This window comes from Tupaia chinensis, unplaced genomic scaffold (genome assembly GCF_000334495.1).
Source record: "Tupaia chinensis unplaced genomic scaffold, TupChi_1.0 Scaffold000201_2, whole genome shotgun sequence".
In the NCBI taxonomy this organism is placed as follows: Eukaryota; Metazoa; Chordata; class Mammalia; order Scandentia; family Tupaiidae; genus Tupaia; species Tupaia belangeri.
Window position 1 is genome coordinate 439,772 of NW_006159677.1, and position 13,860 is coordinate 453,631.

Genomic DNA, 13,860 nt, shown 5'->3' on the forward strand with positions numbered 1-13,860 from the left:
GCTCAATGCTTTAGTGTATGTTGTTCCTCCTCAGTGAGTGGCCTGCGCCCCATCAGCCCATCAGCTGGGCACACTTCTCTTTTTTTTTTTTTTTAGTTTTGCTATAGGGGTACAGTCATTCATTGGAGAAAGAGAGAGAGAGAGAGAGAGAAAAGAAATCACACCCCAGGGAGATGGCTGGGGGCACTAGGTGCTAGGCACATGTGACTGCATGTCCAGAATCCTAGGAGGAGAATGGAGGAGGGACTGTGGCAAGGCCATCCCCCCCAGGAGATGATTCCTCACTTTCCCTCTCTCTCTGGCAACTGCCCGTGCCCTGTGACAAACACAAAGAAACAAACAGAAATTATTTAAAACAAAAACCAAAACCGTGGCCAGACAGTGGCATAGTGATAATGCAGTTGGTCCCACATGGGACCCACAGGAAGTCCTCAATTCTTATTCCAAGACCTCCTTGTCTACACCAGATGTGCATGAGTTCAGAACTGGGGCTGGTTGTGGCTTGGAATGAGCTGCAATGTGAAAACTCGGTTGGAGGTACCCATTTCTCTGTCTCTGTCTCTGTCTCTCTCTCTCATAAACATATTTTAAAAACAGGGCAAGCCAGTGGCATGGTAGTTTAGGCACTAGATCCCACATGACTGACTGAGCAGTTGGGAGTCTTGTACCCCGCGATTTGAAAAACATGCCAAGTGTGTGTACATATATGCCCAAAATCCCAAGGGGAAAATCCCAAGAAGGGATTTGCAGCATGGCCATACCCCGGGGTGTGTGTGCTTTCTCTTTCTCTCTGGCAAATATACAGGCCATACAGCAAAAATGAAAAAGAATTTTTTTTTTTTTTTTAGAGGTTTTGGCTATAGGGCACGTGCACTCGCCAGACAGAGAGAGACATAGAGACAGAAAGCGAGAAATCACCCCCCAGGGGGGATGGTCACGCCGCAATCCCTTCTCCTCCATTCTCTTCTCGGGATCTTGGGCACGCACGCACACGCGCCCGGCGTGAGTTTTAAGCTACCAGGTCCGGGACGCGAACCGCGGTCGACTACGTGGGAGTCCAGTGACATAGCCATTATGCTAACTGCTGGTTCCTCTGAAAAAGAATTTTTAATTTAAAAAAATTTCCAATTAATTTCACATTTTACATAAAGTCCCCACTATAATGTATATACAATTTTGTTTCAACAGAGAACTTCACTTTTTTTTATTTTTGTCTGGTAAATGTTTTAACAGTGGGTGTCTCTACCACCCACTCTCTGCATCCACTCTCCTCCTTTACAGTCTCATATATACACTTATCCTCTCTACTATCATAGCTTCAGAACTTTCCACTTCTGCCACAGAGCGCAGATACTCAGTACATATCGAGTGGGGATATACAGGGCGTAGCTTTCAAAGTCTGGCTCACTTCAGTCAACATTAAGTCTTCTATATGCATCCACTTTGAATCAAACAATTAAGGCTTCACTGTTTCTTATGGCTGGGTAATATTCCATAGTACATGTGTACCACGGTTTTTCATCCAGTCATCAATTTTTGGACAATTAGGTTAAAAAAAATTTGCTTTTCAAACACACACACACAGACACACACACACACACATACCTTCTAGTAGCTTCCTTGCCCTTTCCTCCCTTCCCCCAGGTGCTGTCTAACCTGGTCACCTCTTGGGACTTGGTCTTTCCGGATGGCCACACCCTAGCCACACTGCTCACATGGCTATTTCCTAAACAACCCCAACATGCTCCTGCCTCAGGGCTTTTATGGTGCTGTTCTATCTCCTGGAATATTCCTTCCTTCTATAGCTATGTGGTGACTCCGCCCTTTGCCACCTCCTGACCATTCTCACCCACTCCTCCCTTCCCTGCTCTTTCTGCTTCAAACACTGAGACCTGACACTTCGCAGTAAAACACACCACTGTGCAAGGCTGACCAACTTGAGAAGTTTCGGGGCTCTTGTCTGAAGACCACATGCATGCCCATGATCCAAGGGCTGCCTAAGGCTGGTGGTAGACTGTAGTATTAAGACCCTGGGGGAATGGGGCTGGTAGATGTTATGGTTAAAAGCAATGGATTCCTACACGGTTGACCACAGTTCAAGTCTCAGGTTGGGCTGCTTGCTTTCTCACTTTCTCTCTCTCTCTCTCTCACTCTGTCTCTCTGGTCAAATTGAAAAGTAATGATAATAAATAAATAATTCTTAAAAAAAAAAAATAAAGACTCTTTTGGGTACATGCCCTCTCTCTCCCATAGGAGACTTAAAAAAAGCTTTAAAAAAAAAATGCCCTTTTTTTTTTTTTTTTGCCAGAGGGCATGTGCAGAGACAAAAAAGAGGGATAAAGCACTCCCCCACTCCCGTCATGGGGCACAGCCATGCTGCAATCCCTTTTTCTCTACTTCCCCATCCTGTCAGGATTTGGGGCACAGGTGCACGTGCACACACGCGCGCGCACGCACACACACACCCGCCTGGGATGCTTTTCAAGCCACTAGAGCTGGGATTTAAACTGCAGCGGCCTCGTGGGAACCAGCTCCCTAAACCGCTAGGCTGGCTCAAAACTTGCTGGGGAACCAGCAGATGGTGTAATAGTTACGTCGCTGAACTCCCACGTATTCAACCGTGGTTCAAGTCTCAGACCTGGCGGCTTAAGACTCACATCAGGCATGTGTGCCTAAGTGCCCCAAATCCTGAGAGGAGAGTGGAAAAGGAGAAACTGCAGTGTGGCCATCCCTCCTGGAGTGGAGGGTGATTCCCCACTTGCTGTCTCTCTTATCTCTCCGTCAAATGCACATGCACTTTATAGCGAAAATCTCTAAAAACAAACAAACAAATAAACAAACAAACAAACTAAAAACTTGCTGACCTGAATAGCCTGTGTACAAGAGAAATAGCCAAACCTAGCCTTTGACCCCAGGAGTTTGGTCTAAATCCCTATCTGAGAAGACCGGAGGCCTAGGCCTGGCCTGAGCTCTCTGAACCCGTGATGGGAGATAACTGCGTGCCCGACAGTCTCGACATTTGAATTTCACCTGCAAGAACATAAGCTCCAGGAAGGCAGGGCCTTCACATGTCCTACTCACTACTGGCATCGCCAGTGACTAAACACGGCAGGGACAGAACACCGATTTGCTAGAAGGTGATCGCTCAGTCCTGGCCACGACTTGGCTACAGGCCCCGTTTCTGCTCCCCTCTGATTCACCTGAGTCATCACGGTAGCCCCCCACCATTGAGGTTGAAGCCTAGCACGCACCAGGCGTTGTCAAAAGATGACTGGATGAGGGCCTTAGGGCGGCTGGATCCCGCATAGCTAATAGCGCGGTTCAAGTCCCAGACCCGGCCGCTTGGGAAGCACACTAAACACCAAGCGTGTGTCTGTGCGTGCATGCCCCAAATCCAGAACAATGGAAAGGTGCTCATTCACCCTGGGGGGTTACTTTCTCACTTTCTATCTCTCTCTCTCTGGCGAGTATATGTGCCCTATACTCCCCCACCAAAAAAAAAATAAATAAATAAATAAAAGAGATGGCTGGATGAAAAAGCAGAGATGGGACCAGCAGATGGCATAGCAGTTATGTCACTGGGACTCCCACATGGCCGACCACAGTTTAAGTCCCAAACCTGGTGGTGGCTTGAAACTTATACCAGGAGCGTGTGGGTGCGTACCTAAGATCCCAGGAAGAATATGAAGTGACTGCAGTGTTGCCATCCCTCCCGGCCGGATGACGTCTCACTTTCCCTCTCACTGTCTCTGTCTCTCTCTCTCTCCAATGTGTACAAATGCCCTAAAGCAAAAACACCCTCTACAATGAATAAATTAAAAAAAAAAAAAAAGAAGAAGAAGAAATTTATATATACAAAAGGGGACCAACAGATGGTGTAATGGTTTCATCGCTGGACTCCCACGCAGTCAACTGCAGTTCGAGTCCTGGATCAGGCTGCTTAAAACTCACACCAGGCATGTGTGCACGTGTGCCCAAGATCTCAAGAGGAAAAGAAGAAGGGATTGTGGTGTGGCCATCCCCCCAGGGGGTGATTTCTTGTTTTCTGTCTTTCTGTCTTCCCAGTGAGCACACCTGGCCTATAACAAAAAATCTCTCTTAAAAAAAGAAAAGCAAGAACAGAGAGCGACAGGTGGTACCTGGCGCTGTAGGGTTTAGGAAGCATTACCATGAACGCCAGCTATCTCACTGAAAGAATGAATGGGTCCCTGAGGAGATGATGGAGTCTGGGCCAGGCTGGTGGAAACGGGTGCCAGGGAGCCACAGGGCCAAGTTCACACCACAAATGATCGATGGGGCTTAGGAGAAAAGGCTTTCGTAGAATGCAGCCTGTGTGGAAACGAACAGCCACTCAATCCCTGCTCGATAAAGAAAACCCAGGGGTGCGTTCGGTGCCAGCGCAGAACCGCTGTTACGGACTAAGCTGCGTTTCAGAGCTAAGCAGTCCGGAGTTTCACTCTTCCATTTTCTGTCACGGATGCACAGGGAAATACGAACTCAAAATCAAGCAGCGCTGTTTGGAGCTGGTCCCGTAGCACAGTGGTTAAGTGCTGTGCATGGAGAGCCAGACCCCACATTGCCAACTGTGGTTCGAATCCCAGCACGGATAGCTTAGAAAAACACATATACACACGCCCAAGATCCTGATAGGAAATGGAGGAAATATAATGATTATGCATTGGAGGGTCCTACTTTTTTAAAAACAATTTTGGAGAGGAGTTTGCTATAGGGCGCATGCGCTCGCCAGAAAGACAGAGAGACAGAAAGCGAGAAACCACCGCTTTCTGTCTCTCTGTCTCTTTCTGGTGTACACACATAACCCTATAGCAAAAACCGCTCCAAAAAAAAGAAAAAAAAATCTAAAAAATAAAAGAGAGCAATATTGAGTACGTGTGTGTGCATCCCTTAAATCCCCAAAGGGAGAAATAAAGGAAAGAGATTGTGGTATGGCCATTCCTCGCCCCCCGCGGGGGATGCCTTCTTCTCTCCCTCCATCTGTCTCTCTCTCTCTGGCAAAATGTGCCCTCCGGCTAACTGGAAAAAAAAAAAAAAAACAAAACTAACTTATAATTCTATAAAAGAATAAGAAAAACAAAACAAAACTGAAGCCAGACGACACTGCAGAAGTAACAGAACCAGAACCACATGAGAAGATCCCAGGTTCACATCCTGGGGTGTCCTTGTACGTGTAAATGTATGTGCCCGTGACCTAGAACGGCTGAGACTAATAGTGATTTGTGGCATAAAGACCCTGTTGGAGGTGCCTGTTCCCCTCCCTGTCATGGAAGAAGTAAATAATATACTTAAAAAGAAAAAAAGAAAAGAAAGAAGCGGGACCAGCAGTTGGCATAATGGCTATGTCGCTGGACTTCCCATGTAGTTGACCGCGGTTCGAGTCCCGGACCCGGTGGCTTAAACTCACGCTGGGCGCAGGTGCATGCATGCCTAAGATGCCGAGAGGAGAATGGAGGAGAAGGGATTGCGGTGTGGCCATCCCCCCTGGGGGGTGATTTCTCGCTTTCTGTCTCTCTGTCTTTCTACAGCAAAAACCTCTCCAAAAAAAAATGGATAGGGCAATTTTATTTATCACTGTTATTATTACTATTATTTTTTTATTTGCTATAGGGTATACTCTGGCTTGCTCACCAGAGACAGACAGAGAGAAAGAGAGGGAAAGTGAGAAAGAAAGCCACCAGGTCTAGGACTTGAACTTTGGTCAGCTATGTGGGAGTCCAGAACCTTAACCACTATACCATTTCCTGACCCCTCCTATTTTTTTTTTTAATTGCCAGAGGGCACACACATTTCCAGTGGGGTGTGCTCACACTGCATCCCTTCTCCTCCATTTCTCCATCTCGTCAGTATTTTGGGCACATGCACACATGTACCTGGTGGGTTTTTCAAGTCACCAAGGCTGGGTTTTGACCATAGTCGGCCATGTGGGATCCAGCTCCCTTAACCACTGAGCCACAGGGCTGGCCCCACTGTATAGTTCTGATCCTGGACCAGGGTACTAGTCAAAGTAGACAGTATTCCTCCTTCTCTGAAGAAGAAACAGGGATCAGAGGGGGTATTTCTTTTTTTTCTTTTCTTTTTTTTTTTTTTTGAGAAGTTTTTGCTATAGGGCATGAGTGCTCGCCAGAAAGAAAAGAAACAGAAAACGAGAAATCACCCCCCAGAGGGGATGGCCATGCCACAATCCCTTCCCCTCTGTTCTCCTCTCGGAATCTTGAGCACACACGCACACGCGCCCGGTGTGAGTTTAAGCCACCGGGTCCGGGACTTCAACCATGGTCAACTACCTGGGAGTCCAGTGACATAGCCATTACGCCAACTGCTGGTCCCAACAGGAGGTCATTCTTGATCAAGAGTAAACAGCAACTACAACCAGGAATCGGAGGATTTGGAGTTCAATTCTCCCTCCTTTTCATCTGAAAGGCAACTGTTTTACAAAGCATAGCTTCTGAAGGAGGGCCAGCAGAGAATCAGCAGTTCAATTTGGTGAAAGCTGCACAACAGTGAGGCAAAGCCCATTCCCTGGGTTTTCTCTATTCGGAATACATTTCTGGGTTTGCAACTGTTCTTCCACATTCCCCTTCTTTTTTTTTGGAGAGGTTTTTGCTATAGGGCACATGCACTCACCAGAAAGACAGAGACAGAAAGTGAGAAATCCCCCCCGGGGGGGATGGCCTCCCGCAATCCCTTCTCCTCCATTCTCCCCTTGGGATCTTGGGCATGCATGCACATGTGTCCGGCATGTTTAAGCCACCGGGTCCAGGACTGGAACCGCGGTCGGCTACATGGGAGTCCAGCGACATAGCCATGACGCCAACTGCTGGTCCCCACATCCCCCTTCTTGAAGAGGGCTACCTAGTTCATAGAGCAGCCGATCTGACCACTGTTCCTCCAGGGTCAAACCTCTTTATGTGGATCATGACCACTTTTTTTTTTTTTTTTTTGCAGCATGGAGAGAAGTCAGCCTCATTCTGTGGGCATCGGAACAGAGATATGATAAGCCATTTCTGTTCAACCACAATGTGGCTGGCCCCTCCGGGAAAGGCTGTTCTGCAAAAGTGACAACCGAATGGCCTGGCCCCTGCGATAGGGAAGTCCAAGCTGTCTGAGGCAGTGGCTGGTTTTATTTTCTCATGGGGGCGTTTATCTGGTATCTCCTCAGGGATGACAGGTCCCAGGGCAGGCAGCTGCCACTTGCCATTGCTGTCACCCTCGAGTTAGACAGAAGGCAGGGCAGGGCAAGGCTCCCAGCTCTCTCTCACTATTCTTTATAGAGCAAAAATTCACTTGCAAATGGGGAAAACAGGGTCAGGGTCAGCCCGTGCATATTCCAAAGAAAGACCAGGAAAGGTGGGGGACTGAGTCCTGGCTCAACGGTGGATCAGCGTGCCTGTCTTGTGGGTGCATGGGGTCATCTCTCTGGGGTGGCAACGCTTCAGTTGTTGCGGTCAAGCACCTGGGTTCAAATTCTACCTTCGCCACCTGCAGGCTGTGTGACTTTGGGCAAATCCCACACCTTCTCTGAGCCTCAGCTTCCCCATCTGTGAAACGTGCTCCCATAACAGCACCCAACACACTTGAAAGTGTGAATAACGCACCGAAAGCGCCTGGCGCAGAGTAAACGCTCAAAAAGGTTAGATGTCAACTGTCCTTTCTCAGTTTCCACTTCGGTAAGATGGGGGAACCTCAACAGAACCGCTTCGAGGACTGCAGCCAGGACAGCACGAGATGACGGGAGCTAAGACCCCAGCCCAGGACACAGATGCCCAAAAGAGCGGGCTATATGAATCGGAGCCTCAGTTTCCCCATCTGCAAAATGGGCACCGGTCCCCCCACCATCGCCGCAGCCCAGGAAACCCCAAACTGCAGGGTAAGATGGGGGAACCTCAACAGAACCGCTTCGAGGACTGCAGCCAGGACAGCACGAGATGACGGGAGCTAAGACCCCAGCCCAGGACACAGATGCCCAAAAGAGCGGGCTATATGAATCGGAGCCTCAGTTTCCCCATCTGCAAAATGGGCACCGGTCCCCCCACCATCGCCGCAGCCCAGGAAACCCCAAACTGCAGTGGACGCGGCTGTTCTTCTCCCCGCAGCCCCCCTCGACCCTCTCCCCCCCGCCCGCCCCAGCCGCTCCCTTCAGTCTCAGCCCCGTAGGGACGCGCCCTGCCCAGGCCCCCGGCCGCTCCTCGGCCCCGCTACCTATGGTGGAGATGAAAGTGGAGTTGAAGGCGTCCTCGGAGAAGCGGAACAGGACACAGGTCTTCCCCACCCCCGAGTCCCCGATCAGCAGCAGCTTGAACAGGTAATCGTAGGTCTTCGCCATATTACACTCTCTCCCCGACGGGAAGTGCGGCCAGGCCCTCGCCACTGGCCGCTGGCCCCGTCAATCAGCATCGAGCCCACCCCCATTGGCTCCCAGCCCGCAGCGCGTCACCGCGGCCGACGCCCGCCCCTGCGCCCCGCCCGTCGCGGGGAGACCTGGGGAAGGGGCGAGCGGGACGCGGGACCGGAAGCAGCCCGAACGCGCCACCCATTGGCCTGCGCTAGGGACAGGGCGAGCTGTGATTGGCCAGTAGTGAAGAGTCGAGGGGGCTTCAAAAGAGAACGAAGAGGGGCGTGGTATCCTGTGTCCCCGCCTTCTTCCCCGTCTTAGGGCGGCTTGCCTCCACCCCGTAATGGGAGGGGTAGGGCGGGGAACGCCGCCAACGGATCCGCGCGCCGGCAGCCCGGGGGCGGGGCTTGGTGTGTGTGCGCATGCGCGTCGTGAAGTCCGTTAGGTGCCAGCAGAGGGCGCACGCGCGTGAGCGTCTCAGGGGGGGACCGCCTGTACGTCCCGCGCAGCCGCAGTAGGTGCCGAGGAGGGCAGCGCGGGAAGGGACGAGCACGCTGGTAAACGCCTTCTGGAGGCCTCCGTGTCGGGCCAGCAGGAGCCGGCCTAGGCTGGTGGTAATGGACGGGAAGACGCTCCAGAAGTGCCCCGGAATGCCTGATCAAGCGACCTACGTAGAGAACCACGGCCACCGCCACCATCTGCGCCCTGAGGTGCAGACTCCTCAGGACCACCCTCAGGACTAATAGAGGTTGTCCAGGCCACTCCACCTCTAGTGCCAACCCGGGCCTTGTGGCCCCACGTCCGAGGTGGAGGTATCTCGGCATCCGGTGAAGGAGATCGGATAGTGATAATTATATGTAATGTGCAGCATTGGTTGTGCCCGGTGGTGCTCCCAACAGTTACCGCTTCCCCCCAAAAAAGTTTAATATATACACTAACCCAGTGACCGTTTTTCCCTGTTTTATGGTGGGAAAACAGGCTGCAGAAGGTGAAACGACCTTCTTGGGGTCCAAAGTGGGGGAAGTTGGCTTTTGAACTCACACCGCTCCAGAGGTCAAGATTTGACCCCAAGAGTTTCCTGCTTCTCACAGACATCCAGTCTTTTTTTTTTTTTTTTCAAAAAAATACAATTAAAAATATATATATATAATTCTTTATTTAATTTGACCAGAGGGGGATAGAGTGAGAGGGGAAGCAAGGTGCCAGGTCCGGGACTTGAACTGCAGTCTGCCATGTGGGAGTCCAACACCCTTAACCACTATACCACCTGCTGGCCCCCATCCAGTCTTTAGGTCACTGGGATATCAGACCTTGAGATGGACCTAAAGACCTGAAAAATGGCTCTGGCCTTCCTTTCTCTTCAGCTCATTCTGCTAATCGATCTCTGGTTAAGAGCTTCAACCAGGGCATCATTGAAAACTTGGTAGGCTTGGGAACCAGCAGTTAGCGTAATGGCTATGTTGCTGGACTCCCACGTAGTCGACCGCGGTTCGTGTCCCGGACCCGGTGGCTTAAACTCACGCCGGACACGTGTGCGTGCGTGCCCAAGATCCCGAGAGGAGAATGGAGGAGAAGGGATTGCGGCGTGGCCATCCCCCCTGGGGGGTGATTTCTCGCTTTCTGTCTCTATGTCTCTCTCTGTCTGTCTGGCGAGCGCACGTGCCCTACAGTGAAAATCTCTCCAAAAAAAAAAAAAAAAACTTGGTAGGCTTCTATCTCTAGTGTTTGATACTCTTGACAACCTTCTTTGGGAATTTTTTATTATTCTCATTTTATATTTTAAAGAATTATTTAACTTCCTTTTCAAATTTGCTGTAGGGCAGAGAGAGAAAAGGAAAGTGAGAATGGTAACTACCAGGTCCAGGACTTGAACCATGCTCAGCCATGTAGGAGTCTAGCATCTTAACCCCCATGCCACCTGTTGGCCTCTCTCCCATTTTATTTGCTGTTTTTTCTTCCTCTCATCTCTGCCTCCCCTTTTCTGGGTGCTGCTTCTGAAAGATCACTGCAGTCTGTTTTGGCTGAGTGGTGGTGGTTAGGGCGTTGTTCTGCTTGTCCCTTACACATTGATTTGCTTTGTTTTTCTGTTTCTGTTCTCATTCTGGATGGTCTCTTTCACTTCTGTGAATTCTAAATCATTTATCAATAATATCTTCCACTGAGGATTCTGTTTTGTATTCACAGCCCAGAGATCCATGTAGGTCCAACTGTTTTCTGGGCATCTGGGCATCTGTGCCGTTGGGATTGTCAATGATACATCAAACTTGGGACAAGCAGGTGGCATGGTGGTGCAAGCACTGGACACTTCCACGGGGCTGAACCTGGTTGGGGTTGGAATCCTGGACCTGGGTGGTTTGCTTTCTCACTTTCCTTCCCTCTTTCTCCTTTCCCCTACCAGCTCTCTCATCAAATTAAAATAAGTGAATGAAGGGCCCACAGATGGCGTGGTGATTGAGGGTGCTGGATTCCCACATGGCCTATCGTGATTTGAGTCTGGGACCTGGCAGCTTGCTTTCTCGCTTTTCCTTTTCTCTTTAGCTCTCTCGTCAAAATAATAATCATAATAACAAATGGAATTAAATTTAAAAAATGAATGAATAAATTTTTAAAATTCTTAAAAAAAAACACATCAAACTCTGGGACCAGCAGTTAGCGTAATGGCTATGTCGCTGGACTCCCATGTAGTCGACCGCAGTTCGCGTCCAGACCCGGGGGCTTAAACTCACACCGGGCGCGTGTGCGTGCATGCCCAAGATCCCGAGAGGAAAATGGAGGAGAAGGGATTGCGGTGTGGTCATCCCCCCGAGGGGTGATTTCTCGCTTTCTGTCTCTCTGTCTGGCGAGCACACGCGCCTTATAGCAAAAACCTCTCGAAAACAAAAAAACAAAACAAAAAAACCACATCAAACTCAGTATCATCTACTCCTGCTAGCTTGTCCTAAATTACCTTCCGAGTGAAACCTAGGGTGTCGCTGACATTTTTCATTTCTCACCTCCTGGTTCTTAAGTTCTAAGCGGCTCTTGAATCTTACTCTTCCATGTCTTGCCACATTTCTCCAATGGTCTTCCTGCCCATTTTCTCTAACCCATATTGCATCCTGTCGTGCTCCTTCTAAAGCACTTAATCTAATGCCCATCCTTGGTCTCTTGGAATAAAATCCAAAATCTTTACCCCTTACGCCCTGGTCGTAACCATACTCTGTGTTCTACCCATACCTGGGTTGAAACTCCCCAAGAACTGGAACAGGTCAATTTAATAAATAGTAAACACTTCCTGTGTTCAGCACTGAGGCACGTGGATGACTAAAACAGTATTCTTTTTTTTTTTTTTTTTGGAGAGGTTTTCACTATAAGGCGCGTGCGCTCGCCAGACAGAGAGAGACATAGAGACAGAAAGCGAGAAATCACCCCCCAGGGGGGATGGCCACATCGCAATCCCTTCTCCTCCATTCTCCTCTCGGGATCTTGGGCACGCACGCACACGCGCCCGGCGTGAGTTTTAAGCCACCGGGTCCGGGACGCGAACCACAGTAGACTACATGGGAGTCCAGTGATATAGCCATGACGCTAACTGCTGGTTCCCACTAAAACAGTATTCTATGATTAGATTACAAACCACGAGGGTAGGAGAAAAATACACATAAAGGTGAAACTTTGTTCTAATAATGGTAGGGCGCTAGAGGAGGGAAATTATGGTTTACCCATAGTGCCTGCAACAACTTTCTAAATTAACTTAGCTAAATGTTGAATATGAAGCAAATGTTTTCATCGTACTTGGTAACAACACTGCACATTGCATAACATTCTAAAGGGTTTTATTTCTTGGGGCCAGCAGGTGGCATGGTGGTTAAGGGCATTGGACTCCCACATGGCCGACTGCGGTTTGAGTCCCGAACCCGGTGACTTACTGCCCCAGCCCCGTCCCTTTCTGGTCAAATTGAAGTGGTTAAATAAATAAGTTCAATAGAATAATTCTTTAAAAAAAAAAAAAAGGCTTTCATTTCTGTTTTTGATTTCCTACCTCCTCTTGCCAAAATTTTGAGGCAAAATATCAAAGCAATTCAGGTAATGAAACTGTGGTGACCTTTGACACTCTCTAAGTTCCATTGCAGTATTTTCCTAACTGGCCTTCCTGCGTATGGTCTGTCCCCACTCTAGTTCTCCTTGAAAATGAATGCTAAGTGGATTTTCCTAGTGTATTGCTTTTATTTGTTTTTCCCAGTCCTCACTGGCTCTCTGCTCCCAACCAAATTAAGTCTCTCAGTGTAGACCCAGCTTACCTTCTGACTTTTCTACATGAGCTTCGCTTCGTACGTGACACACAAGAGTCTTATTCAGACAGGCCTTGTATTGTCCTAACTCAATTAACAGAGACCAGCTGCCCTGATCTTACCTATTAAAATCTTATTTATGCTTCACCACCCAGCTCAGGCAGAACTGAGGATAACAGAGGACAGGAACTGTTGAATTACCGTGGCCAAGTGTTCTCTATAATATGGACGTCGTAATCCTTACATCGTGCAGTTACGGCATAAAGCAAATAGATAGTGTTTGCTAAGTTCTTGGCACAGTTACCGTCCCTCCCATTTCATCAACATTGATGAACCAAAATGCTTTCTGTGCCCCCCCCCATTCTGAAATTCACACCAACTGTAGTTTATGTAAAAATTTATTTGACCAAAATGTAGAAAAAGTGATACTATTACATATGATACAGTTCGAAAGAATGTAAAGTGTGGTTTTTATTCCATTGCACAGTCTGCTAGTGTATCTCCTGGGTAGTGTGATGCTTAATAAATAGGAGCGAGGGGCAGGGGGACTCAGAGAAGCTGGAAGCAGGGGGATTTTTATTCAGAATGGTAAACCGCAGTTGGCCCCGACATTGCTGGGGATGTGGAATGTTTCAGCTCTGAGATGTCCACTGAGAAAGCAGAAATACAGCAAAGCTAGAATGTGCAGCCCTGTCTACACGATACTCCATATCCAGTTTAACCAGGAGCGTCTTGGTCTTTTAACTTGGTCCCAAAGAAGGAATGAAAGTCTCAGGTAAGTAAACCTTCAATTCGCCATTCCCTGAAGTAGGGACATAAAATCAATGACCTCTTTTTATCCCTACTGTGATTCCAGAGAAGTCCCTTCTACAGAATTTTGTGAATGAATGAAACTCTCTTTGCTCCATGTATTGATGGCGAGCAGCCGTTCTGATCTGAAGAGGACCGAACGCCACCATATCCCTGCTGAATGGATGGCCTTAGAGCAGACAAACGGGGGTCCATAAAGGAATACAACACATGCTCTTCAGAGAATCACTTTGAAATGAAAGAAATATGCGGAAGAGCCTAACAGGATCTATCCAGAAAATGTCTGGGTAGTTGCGGCTAATTCCTAAGCATTCTCATGCCGACTGCTCAGATGTTTGTTCTGCAGAGTGGAGGGCGGAGAAGGGCCAGAATGATCACGTTTATCTGAGGTTTATGACTTCCCAACATAGTCCCCCCACTTTTTTTTTT

The 13,860-nt window shown here is 48.7% G+C and overlaps 1 protein-coding gene across 1 annotated transcript in view; it reads right to left on the reverse strand.

Moving 5' to 3' along the window:
* Window positions 1-8,375, reverse strand: part of RAB8A (RAB8A, member RAS oncogene family) — a 33,322-nt gene extending 24,947 nt beyond the window's left edge. The window contains exon 1 of the mRNA XM_006147198.2: window positions 8,218-8,375. Within this exon, the coding sequence (XP_006147260.1) occupies window positions 8,218-8,341 (124 nt within the window). The 5' untranslated portion in view covers window positions 8,342-8,375. The remainder of the gene's footprint in view (window positions 1-8,217) is intronic.
* Between the last annotated feature and the right edge of the window lie 5,485 nt (window positions 8,376-13,860).